Genomic DNA, 22,346 nt, shown 5'->3' with positions numbered 1-22,346 from the left:
GGTGTCACTGGCTGCCTCAGTGAAGTACTTTCCTGGACCATTCCCTTAGACCCCAGAGTGATCTTACTTCACACCATCGATGGACTTGGTGGCAACAGATACAAACAGGAACTACTCTTCCTACGCCTCACACAATTAAGAGGAATGTAGCACAGGCTTGGAAGTCAGATAGCACACGCCCACTAAATGTGTGGAAGCGGGGCGTGGATCATTGTATGGGGCTTGAATTTCCAGTGTTCCAGGCGTGGGGTTGCCTGCACAAGCACGCCAAAATATGTCAGCAGTGGGCTAAGTACAGGGGCATAGTGCTGGCACCTGTTTGGAATGCTCACTCCTGTTTAGATGAGGGAGTCAGGCATTAAAGTACACTATGACTTGACCATGATCATCAGCTGTATGGAATATATTTTTGAGGATCCGTGGATGGGTGGGGAGGTGGGGGGCGGAGAGTGGGTGGACAAAATGTTTCTGACTTAGGTTAACGTTACCAGTTTACTTTTGCATAATGCCTTTTGTATCCAGTTGGCCAGTTTATGTGGAAAATATAATAACATTTGTTTAAAAAAATCAAAGCTTACAAGCTGCAATTATTGATGCAGCTCATGGAAGATAGAAAGTGCATTATCCTTAAGCAAATGGTTTCCTCTAATGAACTTCAGAGAATGTCTGGGTTTCTAAAAACATACGACATCTTTATTTCTTGACATTTAAACCACAGAGGAGATTAATAAAAACAATATCATTTTAAGACCATAGACTAGGAAGAGTGACAGGATCATCTTACTGGTGAGTTGAAACACTGGAAATCTTTTCTTGCGAGGTAAGCAATTATCAGAATTCCAGACCAGAAAGAGCAGATGTTTCAGGCAAAACATTTTCAAAATTAAACCCTTTAGGGGTATTCTCCCATTTGGATTTGGATACTCACCTTCAAGATTTACTGTGAGCAAACACTCGAAGATACACAGCATAATCGGGAGATTTAACTCCTTTCCGTCCCTTTTGCATCTACAAAAACCTAGACATTGTCGAATCAATGCTTTTAAAAAGGACTTGGACCAGACAATAGTCAACATCAAAAGACAGTATATCAATATCAAGGAAAAATAGAGAAGTCCCCTAAGGTATTGTGTACTTGGGGTGTGTTCATCTATTTCAGTAGCTCTAGTTTCTATGTGGAATGTGAAGTGTCAGTGTGTGAATATGTGCTATGCCGGGGTGTCGGTTGACCACACAGTCGGAGCTGTGAAAACCTACTGCCGGGGGTGGGATATTGGGGGGGTCACAGGTACTTCCTTTTTTGCTGAATGAATAAACCTACATTCAGCCTGACTGTACCCTGCTTTTTGTGAATGAGTAAGGTCAGTGTAGCAGTGTTGTTGGAATCAATGCCCAGACCTTGGGCAAAGGAATTACCGGTCGTCTTTTTACGAATGGATTTTACATCTGCAATGCTAGTATCCCGCCCAGATCATTAGTGGCAGCCTTTTCAGCTCCTTTCTCCACGTGAATGTCAGGCTAAATAGAGGTCTATGTACATGTCATGCTCAGGTTTGTTTCCTCATTCTGCTTAATATCTGCCCTTTGTAGTGACGGCGCCATCACTAGCAGAACTGGGTTAAAAAAGTAACCAATTATATATGACTGAGACACGCTTGGATAGCGGAGGGCTTTCGGGGAATGGATATCCCAGACTGCTCCCCCCTGGAGGGCCGGTTGTTGTCGACTAAGATAACAGAAAAAGGGACCTCGGCAGTATACAAGACTATAAACAATAATATGCCAAACACACTGATCAACCTGCGCACCAGGTGGGAGACGGAAATAAGACCTCTGGTGGACATAGACTGAGAGACTGCTTTGATGTTTCCAAGAGAGGTCGCAATTAGGATACGACTCAGACTGATACAATTTAAGATTTTACACAGAATATACTATGACCCACAAAGACTACACTTGACGGGGAGGGCCAGACTTCCAGACTGCAGCAGAGGCTGTGGTGGGGTTGGATCCTTTTTTCATGTCCTATGGGAATGCCCCAAGATTAAGGTGTTCTGGAACAAGGTGATAGGAATACTTGCTGGGGTTTTGACCGCGCAGATCCCCCTAGACCCCAAATACATACAACTAGGCATACCCAATGACATAGACCTGCCCTGAAGAAAGCTTCTGTTCTGCGGTCTAGGGTTGATGGTAGCCAAAAGAGATATAGCACGATTATGGGGAGCCGAAAGTTGCCCGACAATAAGCGCCTGGAGAAAGGGCATGGATGGGTTCATGATGGGGGAAAAACAACATATATAAACAGAGGATTCCCGCGGAAATTTCAAAAGGTATGGGGGGACTGGCTCACATACTACTTCCTAGAGATATAGTTCAGATAAGAAAATGGACTCACGGGAGACACGAGAGATATTGGACCATGGGCAGTTCATGGAGAGATTACAACGACTGGTTTGGAAATGAAAAGAACAGACCAGTGGGACTGCTCAAAGTGATGATGGGCGCCATAAAGGGAGTTTGGGGCAGGGGAGGGGGGTTTGGGAGTTTTTCTTTACTGAAGAATATGCATCTGTATCTTTTTCCTCAGAGACACTATAGTGTGATTCTTATGTGTAACTCCTTGGAAATGTTATGTCTCGGTTTAAAGGCAAATAAAAAATAATAATAATAAAAAAAAGTAACCAATTAATTCCAAAAGTAACTCATGAATAATTATGATTTTAAATACTAAAATGTGATGCTATTTTGTCCAGCAGGATTTCATTCTGTGAACTCGGACAATCTATTGAGGATGGAAGAAAAGTTGAGGAACAACCACTTTCCAGAAGGAATAGAATGCAGCACCAGCCCAAATTTGAGTAAGTTAGAGATGCCTCTGGAAAGTTGCATTGCTGAGACCGTCAACTCCTTGCTCTTTCTCAGCTCAGATATGTTGCACATGCTCTTGAATTTTTACGTTTATAAACATTTACAGTAAATCTTTCAAGACCAGACAAGTACGGAGACATGGAAGTAGCCAGAAGAATACCCCCCCCTCCCCCACACTTTGAACTGTATCCCAAATAGCACAGAGCAAGTGACTGAGACATATAGTCTGACACTTGTTTGTGGTTGTTCCGCCCTTGGAATTCTGCAGATAATCAGTGGCCCAATTGTGCATTTTGCACCCCAGTTCTGAGAAAAAAACGGGCCTAAAAAGAGAGTCTTTGTAGGTAGTATTGTACGGGCATTTGTAAAAAAAAATGAAATTCATCAAGGACTGATTACTGGGGCCATCCATCTTTCTCTCTGTCCCCTCCTTTTGTGCTCTCTTGTTCCCTTTGTTCCCCCACCACACTGCTCTAGCATATTCCGAGTGTCTATTTCAATGATGTTTATGAGTTTGTTTGGTGTCCAGCATCTCCAAACACAATCAAAGGATCCATACATTCATATGGTATTTTATTCATATATGTACTAAGCAGCAAACCTCCCCCGCTCACCTGCTTAAATGGGGGATTAATGATAGCCCCGGATTAAGAAGACCCAAGTTCGTCCCTCTCCATAAATGTGCCATAATACTACTGAAGTGTAAGGGCCTTTGTCATTATGAGAGCACAGCATGCTGTATCCTCACTGTGAAAAAATCAAAACAGAAGCTAGCACGAAGATCCTAGAAGAGACGGAGCAGAACAGTTAGAAGTAATTCTCCCACGCTTCCAGTAGAGCAGAGGAGACAGCTTTGTAAGACATAATCCCCACCCACACACACATTTCTTGTTGATTGTAGGATATCGGAACTAAAATATGTGCAGAAAAAATCTAATCACAGGAAGCAGACACCTTGTTAAATGTCCAGAAATGTCCCTTCGGAATTGCTTTGCCTTAAATGCGGAAATTAAGCGATGCTTTCAGATATCATCTGTTCTTGAGAGTGTCTCGCAGTGTTTGTTGGTGTTATAAAAAGGTGGCTTGAACATAGAAGTTTGCCCCAGAGCATTCGTTAGCAATTCAGCAGCTTCATTCCGCTCATCCCCAATGCAACATATCTGACATTCCAGCAAGAATTGTGCAGAACACCTTTCAAATTAAACATGAGCTTGCGGCACTGTCTTCTTTGCAGCAAGGCAATGCTTTCTGAACCTGCCAGAGTAAGGAGCTACCTGGAATCCATCTGAGCGCCCGGAAACTGCCTAGTCAGTATGAGAGTTATCAAACTCTGACAGCAAAAACTGCAGGTCAGCAGGCAATTTGCAGTGGTTCGTGTGCCAAGTGTGGCATCAGAACTTATAAGTACTTCATGAACAATGAATATTGCACCAGAGCTCACATCTTCCATCCAATTGACAAAGGTGGTGGGACATATATGCACATTAGTATTCACAATTCACAGCATCTAAATATAAGTGATTAATAACAAAGGTACCCACTTGCTGTTTCATCCTTGAATCCCAAAATATTGGCCAGCGTGCCAAAACTCCCTTTGGTTCCATCCCCTTGCAGCAAGTCAGGCATTACAACTAGAATCCTAAAAATGGCTTATCAGCTAAAGCAACAGGAAGAAATCTGCGCACAGTCTTCAGCAGTGGCTCTCACGCGGTTGACAGTGCTTCCTCAAATTGTCAGAGCAGCCAAATGAAGAACCCATTATTGAAGAAGCAATGGATCACTAGGGACTAATTTCAAGGAGTATTACTTGTAGTTTATGGCAAAATTACACAACACAGTGCCAATATCTCGTCATAAATAAGGTATAAGCCTCTCCTTTGGTACACAGCAAAATTTCATGGCAGAATGTTATAACCTACTGGTAGTCACCAGTAGGTAGTTATAGTTAGCACGTGCTTCCATAGGAAAAGCATTTTTTGACTTACCTATATCTTTGGATGAATATTAACAACATTTTCCCAAAAATGTGTGCCAGTGATTCTTGTTTCCCATTGAAAGTTTTGGGGTGATATGTCAAGCGGGGGCTAGAAAAAAAGGGGGGGGAGTGGAAGAGTATAGCCTGAACCGCTGGATAAAATTACACCAAATTTTGAAGAAGATTTTGTTTTGCAGATTATGCTTTCTATTATTTGGTGTACATATGTTTAGTAGTTTGCAAGATATTAAAAGGAAAAGAAATGTGTATCTCTAGGGCCACGGCTCTTTCACAACAAATTTGCAATTATTGCAGCTACTAAGCAAATGCACGTGCCAACAGGAATGCTATGATTGGCTTGCGGCAACCTGAGTAGAAAGTTGCAGCCTCCATTTTGGGTAGTGGGGCATGGTCTCCGGTGGTGGAAATTCAAATCAAAAGTGCTATAAGGGTTCAGAGTTGAGGTACCCTGAACCCATGGGTGGAGTATAGGGGTCTTCAAGGGACCCCTGTGTATAATATGTGAAAAAACAGTTTTTTTTCTACACACAGTATTCCCAAATCCATTGTGACAGCGCGCCCGCTCAGACCCCCCGCCCTGTGTAATGTCGTGACAGATACGCAAATATCGGCGAAAAAATTATTTACAAAATACATTCAAGACTTGTTCAGACAATAATGCATTCACTCATAGATACACTCAGACTCATGCACCCACGGAGACACCCATGCACCCACACACACCCGGTCAGACACTGACACACCCACTTGCAGACCCACTCAGAGGCTCATGCACCCACTTTCACATCCACTTAGACTCATGCACACACTCACTTAGAGATGCACATGCCCACGCACAGACCCACTCAGATACTTGTGCACCCTCTCACTGACTCACCCACCCACTCACAGCCCCGCTCAGACTTTTGCACCCACTAACATCACCATTCAGAGGCTCATGAAGCCACTGAGATACCCATTAAGAGAAAGACCCATGCACCCATTCACAGACCCAATGAGACACTCACCCACCCACTCACAGACCCATTCAGACATTCTACAGAGGGTTGGCAACAGGGCGTCGGCCCTTCGTCCAAAGGTGTGTAGTTGGATGCCTGTGGGGGCAGGGAGGGGAGGCCAGGACCTGCGGCCAACCCCAGCAGTGAATGGCCAAAGGCCATGAGTGGCACAGGGTTACATTCATGCGGGGGGGTTGGCCACAGGCCAGGCCCTGCAGCCAATCCCCTGCTGTGTTAAAAATAAAAATAAACATAAACATTCACTGAAGAAAACAAAGGTTACAAGGAAGTAATAGTTAGGAATTAGCATTTTAAAAAACCTTATAAATTCACTGAAAAAAACAAAGGTTACAGGAATGTTATACTTAGGCTCACATTTTAAATGTACAAAACCATAAAAATTAATCTGTTGTAGTTCACTATTTCAAGTAACTATAACTCGTGCCTTAAGGTAACTATAATTTGCGCCTTCGCCATGCACTGTAAATTATCCTAGATATTACAACACTCATGCCATCTCCGATAACATAATTGATAATAACATTGTAACATTTACAGGAACATTATTAATGAGAAAGCTGTGCATGGTGTGACCGCAAGTTATAGTTACTTGAAATAACTATATTAGGTGAATTTCTATGGTTTTGTACGTTTAAGATGCTAGCCTAATTGTACCGTCCCTGTAACCTTTGTTTTTTTCAATGAATTTTCACATTTATAAGAGAAACAAATGGTCATTTGTGTTCCCATGTTTGCGCAAGGCAGATAACAATAACAGTGACTCAAATATTTGTATAAACATAAAAACAAAAAACACACTTCAAGGTTTCATATTTAATCTGTTTTCACAGCATCACTTTCATTTAGTGTGAAGCATCCTATGTGTTATGACGTCAGTGATATTTCACCCTTGTGTATAAATTATAAGATAATCATCAGGACTGAACTAATTTTGAAAACCTGGAACAAATCAGTTCTAAGGCAATTAATAAATGTGTATTATTAGCTGGAAAGACCAGTAAGTCATTACTATCTGAGCTACTTATATGGTAGGTAAGGTAATAATTCCCAAAAAGATCAAGCACCAACCCAACATAAAAGACAAGGAGCTGAGGTGCCAACAGCCAGTGAAATACAGAACACTATTTACAGGCTGTAACTCAAGCTGTGAAGTGACAAGTATGTAGATTCTAGATACACTTGAGCAGGGCGCCCACCATTATTTGGTGCTAGCAAGAGTAATACTTATAATATCACTAGTGTCAGCAGGGTCTGTTAATGGTTAAAGGTCAATTACAATGTTTGCTGATTGGATCAATACAATTTTTTGAAGTCTTTGTGAAATTAAAATGGATATTGTAATTACCAAATGGTGCAAATAGGGCTGTAAGCTGAGAAATAATTGTGAGCTATCAGGCCTCTTATCAGCATTTGAACATGGAAATGAGTGTTTAGTAATCTAAATTGATGGGTAGGGAGTGCACTGTTTTATAAAAGAAATTCCCACATTTATCCAAAAACAATTAAATGGAGTGTGTATCAGAAACACTGCTCCAAGCTCTCACGTAGATTGAGGCCAGTTGCCTTCACTAATGAGCGGGTGGTCAGAGAATGCTGCCTTCAAGAGATTAGGTATCTACAGGGTAAGTGTGCAGCATCTTCTGAGCACTTAAAAATGGCAACTGGTCTAAATGGCCAAATTTACAAAATAGAGTCAAATGGATAAAGAGTTTGGTACGCTTTGAGCAAACTAATAGTGCCTCTGCTAAAGCATCTGATAACTTCAGTATAATCATGCATTCTATTAGGCAACAAGCAACCCTATCGTTTGCCTGAGTTACAATCTATTATTGTACCTCCATGCACATTGAGGGTACTGACGGTCCATGATTCTTTTATAGTTTCAAGTTATTTCTCAGTCAGATGCTTATATAATGTCATTAATAGCAGTGCTTGAGTAAAGCAGATTAGTCTCTAATAACGTTGTACTAGTCTTCCATGCTATTCAATCCCATTTCAATTGAATTGCAGCAGAAGATCAATTTGCATTCCATCTTCTCTAAGATCTGTTGTAAATACCCTTCTCTCTGTTGTCTTCTCACCAGTTCAGTCACTTGCCACCATAGGTTCTCTTCTGTGTGTCTCTTTTTTTAGTAAGTGTGCTAAAAGTTGTACAAGGATACCAGGGATTTCAAATATTGCTATAGGATAAGCAATGCAGCTGAAGTAACTATCGAAGTATCATATGGTTGAGCCCAGATTTGATTTGAAGATTCTGTATATAATTAGAACCAGTTGTAAAGTATATAATAAGTCATTTCGAAGTTGTTGTCCTCTTTGGAAAGTTTTATTCTTTGCATAGCTTACATGCTGCACTCAAATTGACCATAGACGATAATTCCTTTTTATCAAATGTTTAGAGCACTGCTCTATCTAAACCAACCAACCCTTTCAGCCAGCAGAATCTGGCAGATATTCCAGATTTTTGGTGACCACTCGGGTTATCGAATTAACTGGCCCAAATCCGTAGTCTTTCCACTAACTGGAGGTCCCCCGCTTCTACCCTGGCCCTGCAAGGCACCGGTAGCTGTTGACAGCTTTAAGTATCTCGGAATTCAATTACTATGGACTCACAGGATTTCTTAAAAAAAAAAAAAAAAAAACTCCTCCCGCAGATAGATCATCTGCAAAAAGATGTAATACACTGGAGCACCTTGCCTCTATCTTTCATGGGCAGGACGTCACTTTACAAAATAATGACACTCGCCCATCTTCTTTACATCTTCCACAATACATGTTACTGGATTTGGCCGGAGCTGTTACACCTAATCCATCGTGCTCTTCGTCTCCTTCTATGGAACAGGGCAACCCCTTGTATTGCCCTGTGCAAGCCAGAGAGGGATGTACGACGGGGGCCTGGAAATCCCAGTCACCATTAAGTATTATTGGGCCTCACAACTGGTCGTGATAAATCACTGGGTCTTCTTGGACCGTGAGTAGCCAGCATACCATGTAGATAGGACAGTGATGGGCCGAAGGGAACATGTTACTGCTTTGTACAGGCGATGTATTGAGAGAGAACTGCCAGCCCACACTCCATTGGTTGTACAGTTCTGAAGGAAGGCAAGCAGGGCACTAGAATGGAAAGGCACACTGATGGAAATGACGCCCCTCTGGGATAGTGACCTATTGCGAGAAGTGGGCAATCTGAAAGGCTTCTCCAAGTAGCAGTTGATTGGCATTGAATGTCTGGGCGACATCTGGAGGGACAAGTCCCTCGTATTGTTTGATCCCTCTTGCTAGAATACGAATTGGTAGAAACTGAAAAGTTCAAATCTCTCCAGCTCGGCCATACTCTCTGCTGCCACATTGTAGGGGGAGGGGCGTTACATGCCACCTCTGCCTGGAAGATAGGCTGCTTTCAGAACCCATACCAGAAAAAGCTTTTTCTGTAATCTATAAGAAATGAATAAGCAACACCCCAGATACTCTGGAGTCCCTCAGAGAGGCTTGGACCCGAGACCTGGTTGGACTCGAGGTGGAGGAATGGACTGAGGCACTGCAGAGACCACAAGAATTAGCAATTCATGCGAGGTTTTGTCTGATACAATTGAGAGTCCTACATAGATCCTACTATGCTAGAACCCTCCTGCACAAGATACAGAAGGCCAACACACCTTTAGCCTTCGTGGCTGCGGGCAAGAGAGTTCCTTCTTCCACATCCTGTGGGCATGCTCTGTGATTCAAATTACTGGAGGGAAATCATTAGCAGGATAACTCTCGTTCTGGAGCTTACCGTCCCCATGACATAAAAGTGGCTCCTACTGCAAATAACGGAAGAAAACACGGCCAAAGTACTAGAAAATCTGGGACACATTGGCAGTTGAAATCACCAAATGAAATATTGTTCAGGCCTTGGGCAGGGTAACAGCAGCGTCACTGGGGGAGTGGGATTTAGATCTGGACTAGTGTCAGTGGGCAGAGGAGCTAATATATCAAAGGTGGTGTTGCCGTAAGAAGTGGAAAAAAGTTTGGGATTGCTGATGTAACTACAGGGGCTTCTCGGATGTTGGGTCATTGTAAGGCTAGATGAGCATCATTGGGTGAGCTTACTGGCCGTAAAAGCACCATCCTGTTGCGATTAATGCTTGCCAAAATGTTAAGTACTTACTTCTATGGTTATGCTTACTATGCAAATATTTATGGTGCGAATCTGTACTTGCTGTACCCTGAGCGTTGTTTAAACAAATAGATTTTTTTTAAAAAGGTTCAAACTACATAAAGCAGGTAAATATGTTAGTTGTTCCCATATATATTTGAAACCGCAACATTATGTAACTCAACGTTTAAATATAGGTTCTAGGCATAACTTTTTAATTCACGCTTTTGTTTTGGCAAGTAGTCAAATTTCATATATAATGGACACATTTAAACCATTCTTGTTCATGCTTCATATTTTGTGGGTAGTACATTGAGGAAGTTGCATTGAAGAAGTTGCACATATGCAATGTAATTGTGATAGGTTACTTTACTCTTGCTTATTTATGGTGGCTTCTAACAACCCAAGAGGGTATTTATGCCTGTTTTTGTAAATTTCCCTCCTAGTACAGATCACACATTTTGTTTTCAACATTGTAATGCTAAGAAGATTGAAACCTTGATTCCTAAAATGCATGCAAATAGAATGTGTTGACCTGTTTGAATTAAAAGTCTGTGTAGAAAGAGAGTAACTACAATTTCAGGGCAAGAGTCAGGGCTATTCTGTGGACCTGGAAATCATATATCAGATTTTATTTCCTCCAGTTACCAGCAAAGGGACAAAGAAACTGCAGACAACAAAATGGGAGGCAAATGCAGTATGCTCTGTCTACAACATGCAGTCATGGAGTAACACTTTCTCCAGTTTGTTTTCACAAATCAAGGTTTTGTCAAAAATGAGCAGCTGAAAGGAATCTTGTGTTGGCCAGTTGGATTTATGCTCCAACGAAGGCATTACTCCCTAGCAGTTCACTGCAATACATTTCGCTCAGATGGGAGGTGTGTGTGGCTTTTGTAAGGGATTCTGCCCATTGTACCTTTGAGCAAAATGTTTCACCTCTTTCTTAAGCCCTGTATGCCTCCTCCTATGTGCATGATACCCAGTGCTTAATGTGTAAAAGGATGAGTGTGGTGGGCAGGGTTTTGCTGAGAGGCTTGCAGCAGGCAGTACCGAATGCCAGGGTTGCCCAATACCACCTCAAGTCATTTTAATCTACCACCAGATATTCCCTGCTTGTTTATATCACTCTTGCAGGTTCCTGCCTTCTCCCTTTGTCACAATCTTTATATCTTTCTCTGTTTTCTACTTTCCCCCTTGTGTGTTTTTCTCACTCTTGCTCTGTGTCAAAGTCTGATGAGGACAAATAAGTGCTGCTCTTCAAAAATAGATGCTGGTGGAGCCAACCTGCAACCACGGCTCAAATTAAGCACTGATGATACCCCTCTGGGCAGACTTTTAGTGGCTGCTGATTTGTAGGTTAATTTGTTCAGTTTATTATTAACGGTTTACTCTTTGTTGTATTTATTAGGTGTGGTGCATTATCCTGTCATCAGTCATCCATAGCTATGGGGTAGACAATGTCTGATTTGCAGGCTGGATCATTAATTTAATTTCCATCATATACGATACAGATTGGATTGTCTACTTACATAGAACTAACATACCCCACAGAATGTTATATACTTACTCCGTTAAATTATTTACCAGACCTTAAGTGCTTATTAAAGAGGGAATCCAGTCTCCCCATATTACCTCTGCAACTGTACTATTGTTACCAGAAAATAGATATTGAAAAAACGTCTTGATTTAATACTGTTCAGATTGGTGCATGAAGAGGCGTCGACAAAGGACTCTATGAAGCAGAGGCTTGTGAGGTTAGCAAAAAAAAAAAATTTGAAGATATTTTCATTATATGACCTATTTAATAGGTTTTTGTGTGTTGTTGTTCCTGCTACAAGTGTGTGAGGGAACAAGGGCATGAGAAAGGTAAATAAGATGTTGAGGTATAAAAAAAACTATGCAGATGGTGGTGGGATTATGAGATCTTATCCCAATGGGCTTAAGCTTGAGACAACAGTAAAAACTGAATGGGCTATCAAAAAAAGCATTGTCATAGACTTAAGATCTAATTAATAAATTGAATTGTGGATCTATGTCTCAATATGTGACTAGAATCCAAGGCCGATAGGTTATCCTTCATGTGCTTTGAAAAATGAAAGTGTGGTGTTTAATGAGGCCACAAAAGTTGCAATTGCTCCCATCATAAACCTCACAATGTTTCTTTTATTTGATTTATGGATGTTGGACTAGTTTGACATTTTTAGGCAATTAGTAGCTGGAAACACAAACATCTCTTGCTTTTCGACTCACGTTTTAGAGTTCCATGTTGCGGTTGTACAGAAGAATGACTATGTTTAGGAATAACAAACAGTTGAACATACTATGTTAACATACCAACATTTCTTGATTTGCTTCTTTTCATGCAGACCATGAGGATATCTTGCCAATTATTCAACTTAACATTAAAGAAGAGGCAGAAATTGACCCCATGCTGCATTGGGAAACTGGGAAAAGTCAAAACATGAATTTTCCAGTAGGTGAGTAAATCCTTGTTTGCATTTAAACATCTCATGAATATGGCACCCTACTTACCGCCCCTCAAAACCCAAACATGGTGATTTAAAAAAAAAAGTTCTGAACAAACGTTTCGAATTTCACTTCTTTTTTTATGGTTTCTGATGGACCCGACCATAGTTTAATATCTACTTGCTTCTCAGAATAGTGACTTGATTAATTCTGTAATGGATCATGTCCATGGGCACAAGTGAAGGCAGGCACCTCCTGCTGATGTGTTACTGCTTCTCTTCAAATTTTAGTATCCTAACATTTTCAGAAAGCGAAACAAAACAGTTATTTGACATGGATTAAAACAATAGAGGTAACATTTGTTCCTGTGGTGTATTTTGCCCAGAACCGGAAACTTATGAATATATTTCCCATGCTCCTTGAAAAGAAACAATCAAAAGCATAACTGCTCGTGCCTTTTTTTCTGGTGACATCTACTGCCGTAAATTAGGTTCCTTACTTCCGCCACCAAGAAGGACCTCGGAAACATGTCGGTATTACACTAGGCTTCTTAAGGTTGGCAGTAAAATCTTAGAGACAACCCTTGAGCCTTGCACTGGTGATAGAGGTAGATACCAGTGGTAGGTGTTCTTCTTGCATTGCAGTACGCCTAAGGGCTCTGGTGTTTAGGAAATAATCTAAAAACACCTCATTTCTCTCATCGGTGGATCCCCATTGAACTTTTCCAGCATGGTAATGTGTCTGGTTCCAACCATGTTGTTTTCCATTATTGAGTTTCAAAAGATTTTCCATGCAGTTCAAGTGAAGAATGTAAACTGACTAATAATCTGATCCTCAGCGGAAGGTGAACAATGTAAAAAATGCTGCCTCTTTGTCCTGTCTAATTATTGTGTTAAGGGAGAAGCAGGCTGCATGTTCATTGTGTCTAGCTCAAATCAGCTCCTAAGAGTACAGACTGACATTGGTACCATCAAACCATATTATCCTCATCTGAGTATGGTCACCTATTTTAGCCAGTTGTATTCCCAGTGGTGGCCCTGGTGGTATAGCATGCAACTATCCTGGAACATCACTATCTTGGCATTCTGGGCTTGGGTCTTCTTGAACCTGCGTTTTTCATGGTCTGCTATAATGATAGCAGTAACAATAGATTATTGTCTGGTTGATGGTAATTCATAGAAACAAGTAAAGCAGTCATATATATTCCATCCTTTCTCTTAGATCATGCCTTAGTTAGTCTGGGTTTAACATTTGTAAAAGAAGATAAAAGTTGTAGATGGACCTTGGAAAGAAACTTCTTTTGAAGCACTTTTTAGCTCAGGGTCTAAAGCTAAATACAAGCCTTGTTATCGAAACAGACCTGAGTAGCTTGCAAATAAACATTTTATAGGATGCATAGAAAGCATACATTTTTGGGGGTTATTAACTAGTAGTCCAAGAGAGGTGTTTTAGGTCAGAAAGGGCAGGGGAGCAGTTGGACTTAATGGAGAAGTTGGAATTGCAACTAACAGACCCTAGGTTTGCCACAGAGTAGGGGAAAATAAGAGTCAATCTAGACAAGTTTATAGAAAAGGGTATGCTGTTAGTAAAGTGGAAAGCACATGAAAGATGCAACTTACAGAAGTTTGAATATGGTGAGAAGTGTGGAAAGTGCCTGTCCTGGAAAAATAGGAAACAAAACTCTAGGAATAATATATCTTCTATTAACAAATCATTAGAAAGGGTGAACTGCTTTGATAATGTAAAGATGTGTTGGGCTTTCCATAATTTTTATCAGGCTCTTTATAATGAGCAAACAGGTCCAGGGGAATAAGAAAAGGGAACTTTGGCTTAAGCCTCTGCATCTGATTGTATTGGATCCACAGGAGCAGGAAGAGCTAGCACAGGAGATTTCTAAAGAGAAGATAAAAGCTGCTATAGTAAAACTAAAAAGAGACAAAGCCACAGGCCCAGATGTTCTACATGGTGAGCTGTACAAAATCATGGCTGATGAAGTAATTCCCCTGTGGCTGTAGTTGTTTAATATTATCCAGATCAAGGGCCACCTTCTTGGCAGGAAGCAACTATAGTGGTAATAGTTAAACCAAACAAACACCAAGTGGGTGCGAATCCTAATGTCCAATCGCATTACTGGATGCTGATTATAAAATCTTTGCAGAGATATTGGCCAAGAGACTTGTAGGTGTAGTGGGGTAATTGGTGATGAATGATCAAAAAGGCTTTGTACCAGGTAGACAATGGAATGAGTTAGTCCATCAGATGACTGGAGCAATTGACCTAGCCAGCACATTTCAAGCTCCACTGACCCTGATAGTCTGTGATGCGATTAAGGCATTTGATTAGGTAAATTGGGAATTTCTATGTACCTGCTTAAATAACTAAGGGCTCCCTCCTAAATTCACTGAGGTGACTACATCTTTGTAATAACAATCCTTCTGCCAGAATACTGATTATCATAACACTTACTGGAAATGCCTCTATAAGGAGAAGTACGAGAGGACTGTTTTCTGTCACCCAATCTTTTTGGTTTGTTTATTGAGCCCCTTGTGCAGGCCGTCGGGGCAGAAGAGAATATAGTCCTTTTTGAATGCCACGTATACAAGGAAAGATTGCACTGCATGCAGATGACATAATACTATTTTAGCATGCAGCCCAGGCCAACTATTCACACTATTCGATGCCTAGCAGGTCAGTTTGAGTCTTTGGCAGGTTACACTATCAATCAAGAGAAGACTGAGATTATGACTTCGAACATAAAAAACAACAACAGGCCTGTGTTTAGTCAAATGAGATATTTAGGCGTGGACATCTTTATAGGTCTGGATTTAGTCCCCCAAAAGGACTTGTGAAGGTTTGGGCTTGAGATTAAGGAGCATCTTAAGAAATGGTAGAATTTTCCTCTGTTTATCTTTGGTAGAGTCAACCTGGTAAAGCTGCGAATTCTTCCAAAACTGACCTTTCTGTTTGGTTGTTTCCCACAGTGTTTGGACAATGTTGTTGGGATTTCTAGCTGAAACCTTTTAGGATGCTCTCGAACAGCAAACAACTCGGAAACTGGTCTTTATTTTTAACTTTATTTTAGTTTATGTTAGACACACAGCAGATAATGTCATGTAATTCACTGGTGTAACAGCGAGCATGTCAATAGATGAGGTACAGTTCTACTTGTCACGGTTACAGGAAGGCAAATAGAGAATACATTTTCCAATGTGTTGTATGCAGGATACATTGCATTTTTCGTGTAAGCTCTACCCTCTAACTGGGTAAGTGGGTGACACCTTATTGATCTCAATAAGACACAGTCACAGCTCCACTTCTTAATCTGTGCATGGGTTTCTGCATATCCCAGAGCATCTCACTTAATGAACAATGCCACCATTCTCCCTCTCTTGGCTGCCACTTACTCACACAGTGCCGTCAACCTACACAACCTACACTTCCACTCCAGGCATCTCAGTTTCCCTTGATTTAGCCAGGAAAGCCTGATAGGGGCCCCACATGTCTTTAGGGCAGCTGCAGATCGGAAGCAGTTTGCAATACCTACCTGACTGCGTATTAGAGTACACTATGTTCCGGTGCCATTTCTGTAGCGTTAGGAGCAGCCCAGAGGCCCATCGTAGTGCTATTCATATCCTTCCTAGCAGCAAGTCAATGGCTACCAGGCATCTGGAAGGCCCCGGTATTGCTCTATCATACCTTAGTAACACTAATAATCCTGTCAACTCTGTATGTTATCTAGTGATCTCCCTGAGCTCCTCTGTCACTGCCTGCCAGAACCTCTGCACACCCAGGCAAAACCAAGCCATGGGCAAACCTGCCTTTTCCTCTCCACATCTAAGACACATAGAATTGTCCTGTAGACCATATCTAAAGAGACAAGCTGGCGTATAGTATATCCTATTCAGGTATTTGAAATTCAACAACCTGTGGCTGTTGTTCAAGGAAATGGACCTTGCCGCTAAGCAGCCGTAGGTACATTGCCTGTTAATAATGTTGATATCTAGCTCTCTCTGCCAGTCCAGTTGAACTTTCAAGATTCCCAGTTGCCATGCCTCCTGCACAAACGCATAAAGTTTTGTCACTATGCAGTGTGGGATACCAGACTGCATCAGGTGTGTCAATGCTGGGCTCTAACATTTCCCCTCCCAAGAGGTTATGCATTGTTTGGCGTGCCCTGTAACTCTGCTCCCGGACCTGATGTCAGTTGTGCATGAACCTGCCCTGGAAGAAGTCTCCCACCACCCACAAGTCTAGCCCCTGCAGAGCTTCCACTGCCCCCTACTCCTGGTCTAACGGGAACCACATGCATTACCCTAACAGCACATGTGACAAATACAGCAATGGTCTAGCCTGTTGTTTAAAGTGACGCTTAGGGTGACCACCTGGCATTGAGGAAAATTCTGGACAGGACTGTAAAAAATTCAGGACAAAGGGTCAAAATTCAGGACAAAAATTCAGGACAAAGGGTCAAAATTCAGGACAAAAATTCAAGAACAAACGTCAGTTTTACAGACACATGCAAGAGAGGCCATGCCTCACTATGTTGTCAGTGCATTTATTCACTCTTTTTTAACCTCTTCTGTGCCTTGGACGAGATGATCTCGTCCAAGGCTACAGTTCCCCTGTGCCTTGGACGAGATCATCTCGTCCATGGCACAGGGGAACTTGGGGGCGCGCTAGCGCGCCCCCCGTGCACCCCCCTCCCCCCCCCCAAGTCGGGGATGGAAGGGGAAGACCTTCCCCTTCCACCCCCGACCCCCCCCCCCCCACCCCCCCTGTGACGTCAGCGCGCGCGCGCGCGCTGATGTGTCACAGGGGCCTCCCTCGTCGCGCTGGAAGCTCTGCTTCCAGCGCGATTGAAAAAGAAATGCAAAAGCATTTCTTTTTCAATCACTTGGGAGGCCCGGAGGGGCTTCAAAGGGAAGGAAAAGTATTTCCTTCCCTTTGAAGTCCCTCCGAGGGTTTCAAAAGCCGGATTGCTTGCAATCCGGTTTTTGAAACCCCACTAGACACCAGGGATTTTTTTTTTTTTCGTAGAAATTGACAAAAGGGAGCGACCCCTTGGGCAAGGGTCGCTCCCAGGGGGGGCATTTTTTTTAAAAGGCCTTTTCTGCCCCCCCTGGGGGCAGATCGGCCTTATTAGGCCGATCTGCCCCCAGGGGGGGCAGAAACCTCTAGGCACCAGGGACCTCTTTTTTTTTTTTTTTTTCATTTTTTTTTTATTGAGGTGGGGAGCGACCCCTTAGGCAAGGGTCGTTCCCCTTGGGGGAAAATTATATTTTGGCCATTTCTGCCCCCCTTGGGGGCAGATTGGCCTATTTTGATGAGGCCAATCTGCCCCCAAGGGGGGTAGAAACCACTAGACACCAGGGATTTTTTTTTTTTTTTATGGTTATGGACAAAAGGGAGCGACCCCTTGGGCAAGGGTCGCTCCCAGGGGGGCATATTTTCGGGAAGGCCTTTTCTGCCCCCCCTGGGGGCAGATCGGCCTACTATTAGGCCGATCTGCCCCCAGGGGGGGCAGAAACCTCTAGGCACCAGGGACCTTTTTTTTTTTTTTTTTTTCATTTTTTTTTTTTTGGTGGGGAGTGACCCCTTAGGCAAGGGTCGCTCCCCTTGGGGGAAAATTATATTTTGCCCATTTCTGCCCCCCTTGGGGGCAGATTGGCCTATTTTGATGAGGCCAATCTGCCCCCAAGGGGGGTAGAAACCACTAGACACCAGGGAGTTTTTTCTTTGCGTGAATTTCACGCAAAGGGAGCGACCACTTAGGCAAGGGTCGCTCCCTGGGGGGGAGGGGAATTTATTTTAGGCCATTTCTGCCCCCCCTGGGGGCAGATCGGCCTATTATTAGGCCGATCTGCCCCCAGGGGGGGAAGAAACCTCTAGGCGCCAGGGCAAATTTGTTTTTTTTGTTTTTTTTTTTTTGTTTCTTTTTTTTTTTTTTAGAGATGGGGAGCGACCCATCAGGCAAGGGTCGCTCCCCTGGGGGGCAAATTGTATTTAGACCATTTCTGCCCCCCTGGGGGCAGATTGGCCAATTTTAGGTCAATCTGCCCCCAAGGGGGCAGAAACCACTAGGCACCGGGGATTTGTTTTTTGGCGCCAATGTCACGCAGGGGGAGCGACCCCGTAGGCAAGGGTCGCTCCCGGGGGGGGGGGGGTGGGGGTTGGGGGGGCAAATTTATTTTAGGCCATTTCTGCCCCCCCGGGGGACAGATCGGCCTATTATTAGGCCGAACTGCCCCCGGGGGGGGGGGGCAGAACACTCTAGGCACCAGGGCAATTTTTTTTTTGTGTTTTTTTTTTTTTGTTGTTTCTTTTTTTAGAGATGGGGAGCGACCCATCAGGCAAGGGTCGCACCCCTGGGGGGGCAAATTATATTTAGACCATTTCTGCCCCCCTGGGGGCAGATTGGCCAATTTTAGGTCAATCTGCCCCCAAGGGGGCAGAAACCACTAGGCACCGGGGATTTGTTTTTTGGCGCCAATGTCACGCAGGGGGAGCGACCCCGTAGGCAAGGGTCGCTCCCGGGGGGGGGGGGGTGGGGGGGGCAAATTTATTTTAGGCCATTTCTGCCCCCCCGGGGGACAGATCGGCCATTATTAGGCCGAACTGCCCCCGGGGGGGGGGGGGGGGCAGAACACTCTAGGCACCAGGGCAATTTTTTTTTTGTGTTTTTTTTTTTTGTTGTTTCTTTTTTTTGAGATGGGGAGCGACCCATCAGGCAAGGGTCGCTCCCCTGGGGGGGCAAATTGTATTTAGACCATTTCTGCCCCCCTGGGGGCAGATTGGCCAATTTTAGGTCAATCTGCCCCCAAGGGGGCAGAAACCACTAGGCACCGGGGATTTGTTTTTTGGCGCCAATGTCACGCAGGGGGAGCGACCCCGTAGGCAAGGGTCGCTCCCGGGGGGGGGGATGGGGGTTGGGGGGGCAAATTTATTTTAGGACATTTCTGCCCCCCCGGGGGACAGATCGGCCTATTATTAGGCCGAACTGCCCCCGGGGGGGGGGGGGGGCAGAACACTCTAGGCACCAGGGCAATTTTTTTTTTGTGTTTTTTTTTTGTTGTTGTTTCTTTTTTTAGAGATGGGGAGCGACCCATCAGGCAAGGGTCGCTCCCCTGGGGGGGCAAATTGTATTTAGACCATTTCTGCCCCCCCTGGGGGCAGATTTGTCAATTTTAGGTCAATCTGCCCCCAAGGGGACAGAAACCACTAGGCACCGGGGATTTGTTTTTTGGCGCCAATGTCACGCAGGGGGAGCGACCCCATAGGCAAGGGTCGCTCCCGGGGGGGGGTGGGTGTTGGGGGGGCAAATTTATTTTAGGCCATTTCTGCCCCCCCGGGGGGCAGATCGGCCTATTATTAGGCCGATCTGCCCCCCGGGGGGGGGGGGCAGAAACCTCTAGGCGCCAGGGGAATTTTTCATTTTTTTCTTTGTTTTTTTTTTTTAGAGATGGGGAGCGACCCATCAGGCAAAAGTCGCTCCCCTGAGGGACAAATTGTATTTAGGCCATTTCTGCCCCCCTTGGGGGCAGATTGGCTGATTTTAGGTCAACCTGCCCCCAAGGGGGCAGAAACCACTAGGCACCGGGGATTTGTTTTTTGGTGCCAATGTCACGCAGGGGGAGCGACCCCGTAGGCAAGGGTCGCTCCCGACGGGGGAGGGTGGGGGTTGGGGGGGCAAATTTATTTTAGGGCATTTCTGCCCCCCCCCCCCCCCCTGGGGCCGGCTGAGCTACAGGCCAAACACCACAGGTAGGCACCTTGCAAAAAACACCTCTGTTTTCTGTGAAAAATATGTTGTGTCCACGTTGTGTTTTGGGCCATTTCCTTTTGTGGGCGCTAGGCCTACCCACAGAAGTGATGTACCATTTTTATCGAGAGACTTAGGGGAACGCTGGGTGGAAGGAAATTTGTGGCTCCTCTCAGATTCCAGAACTTTCTGTCACCGAAATGAGAGGAAAAAGTGTTTTTTGGGCCAAATTTTGATGTTTGCAAAGGATTCTGGGTAACATAACCTGGTCAGAGCCCCGCAAGTCACCCCATCTTGGATTCCCCTGGGTTTCTAGTTTTCAAAAATGCACTGGTTTGCTAGGTTTCCTCAGGTGTCGGCTGAGCTACAGGCCAAAATCCACAGGTAGGCACTGCTTTTTATAAAAAAATGTGATGTGTCCACGTTGTGTTTTGGGCCCTTTCCTTTCGTGGGCGCTAGTCCTACCCACACAAGTGAGGTATCATTTTTATCGGGAGACTTGGGGGAACGCTGGGTAGAAGGAAATTTGTGGCTCCTCTCAGATTCCAGAACTTTCTGCCACAGAAATGTGAGTAACATGTGTATTTTTAGCCAAATTTTGAGGTTTGCAAAGGATTCTGGGTAACAGAACCTGGTCCGAGCCCCGCAAGTCACCCCTCCTTGGATTCCCCTAGGTCTCTAGTTTTCAGAAATGCACAGGTTTGGTAGGTTTCCCTAGGTGCCGGCTGAGCTAGAGGCCAAAATCTACAGGTAGGCACTTCGCAAAAAACACCTCTGTTTTTTTCCAAAATTTAGGATGTGTCCACGTTGCGCTTTGGGGTGTTTCCTGTCGCCGGCGCTAGGCCTACCCACGCAAGTGAGGTATCATTTTTATCGGGAGACTTGGGGGAACGCTGGGTGGAAGGAAATTTGTAGCTCCTCTCAGATTCCAGAACTTTCTGCCACAGAAATGTGAGGGACATGTGTTTTTTTAGCCAAATTTTGAGGTTTGCAAAGGATTCTGGGTAACAGAACCTGGTCCGAGCCCCGCAAGTCACCCTTCCTTGGATTCCCCTAGGTCTCTAGTTTTCAGAAATGCACAGGTTTGGTAGGTTTCCCTAGGTGCCGGCTGAGCTAGAGGCCAAAATCTACAGGTAGGCACTTCGCAAAAAACACCTCTGTTTTTTTCCAAAATTTAGGATGTGTCCACGTTGCGCTTTGGGGTGTTTCCTGTCGCCGGCGCTAGGCCTACCCACGCAAGTGAGGTATCATTTTTATCGGGAGACTTGGGGGAACGCTGGGTGGAAGGAAATTTGTAGCTCCTCTCAGATTCCAGAACTTTCTGCCACAGAAATGTGAGGGACATGTGTTTTTTTAGCCAAATTTTGAGGTTTGCAAAGGATTCTGGGTAACAGAACCTGGTCCGAGCCCCGCAAGTCACCCCTCCTTGGATTCCCCTAGGTCTCTAGTTTTCAGAAATGCACAGGTTTGGTAGGTTTCCCTAGGTGCCGGCTGAGCTAGAGGCCAAAATCTACAGGTAGGCACTTCGCAAAAAACACCTCTGTTTTTTTCCAAAATTTAGGATGTGTCCACGTTGCGCTTTGGGGTGTTTCCTGTCGCCGGCGCTAGGCCTACCCACGCAAGTGAGGTATCATTTTTATCGGGAGACTTGGGGGAACGCTGGGTGGAAGGAAATTTGTAGCTCCTCTCAGATTCCAGAACTTTCTGCCACAGAAATTTGAGGGACAAGTGTTTTTTTAGCCAAATTTTGAGGTTTGCAAAGGATTCTGGGTAACAGAACCTGGTCCGAGCCACACAAGTCACCCCTCCTTGGATTCCCCTAGGTCTCTAGTTTTCAGAAATGCACAGGTTTGGTAGGTTTCCCTAGGTGCCGGCTGAGCTAGAGGCCAAAATCTACAGGTAGTCACTTTGCTAAAAACAGCTCTGTTTTCTGTGATATGTCCACGTTGTGTTTTGGGGCATATCCTGTCGTGGGCGCTAGGCCTACCCACACAAGTGAGGTATCATTTTTATCGGGAGACGTGGGGGAACGCTGGGTGGAAGGAAATTTGTGGCTCCTCTCAGATTCCAGAACTTTCTGCCACAGAAATGTGAGGA

General features: G+C 44.2%; 1 protein-coding gene across 4 annotated transcripts in view; it reads left to right on the top strand.

Moving 5' to 3' along the window:
- LOC138298780 (zinc finger protein 211-like) overlaps positions 1 to 22,346 on the top strand; it is a 199,726-nt gene that overhangs the window by 86,630 nt on the left and 90,750 nt on the right. For 3 of the 4 annotated variants that reach the window (XM_069236904.1, XM_069236903.1, XM_069236901.1), the window contains exons 4-5: positions 2,757 to 2,861; positions 12,391 to 12,501. In XM_069236904.1, the coding sequence (XP_069093005.1) occupies positions 2,757 to 2,861; positions 12,391 to 12,501 (216 nt within the window). The remainder of the gene's footprint in view (positions 1 to 2,756; positions 2,862 to 12,390; positions 12,502 to 22,346) is intronic. The other variant, XM_069236902.1, reaches the window with a different exon arrangement.

This window comes from Pleurodeles waltl, chromosome 1_2 (assembly GCF_031143425.1).
Source record: "Pleurodeles waltl isolate 20211129_DDA chromosome 1_2, aPleWal1.hap1.20221129, whole genome shotgun sequence".
NCBI lineage: Eukaryota > Metazoa > Chordata > Amphibia > Caudata > Salamandridae > Pleurodeles > Pleurodeles waltl.
The sequence above is the reverse complement of the archived record's forward strand: the minus strand, read 5'-3'. Positions and strand labels throughout refer to the sequence as shown.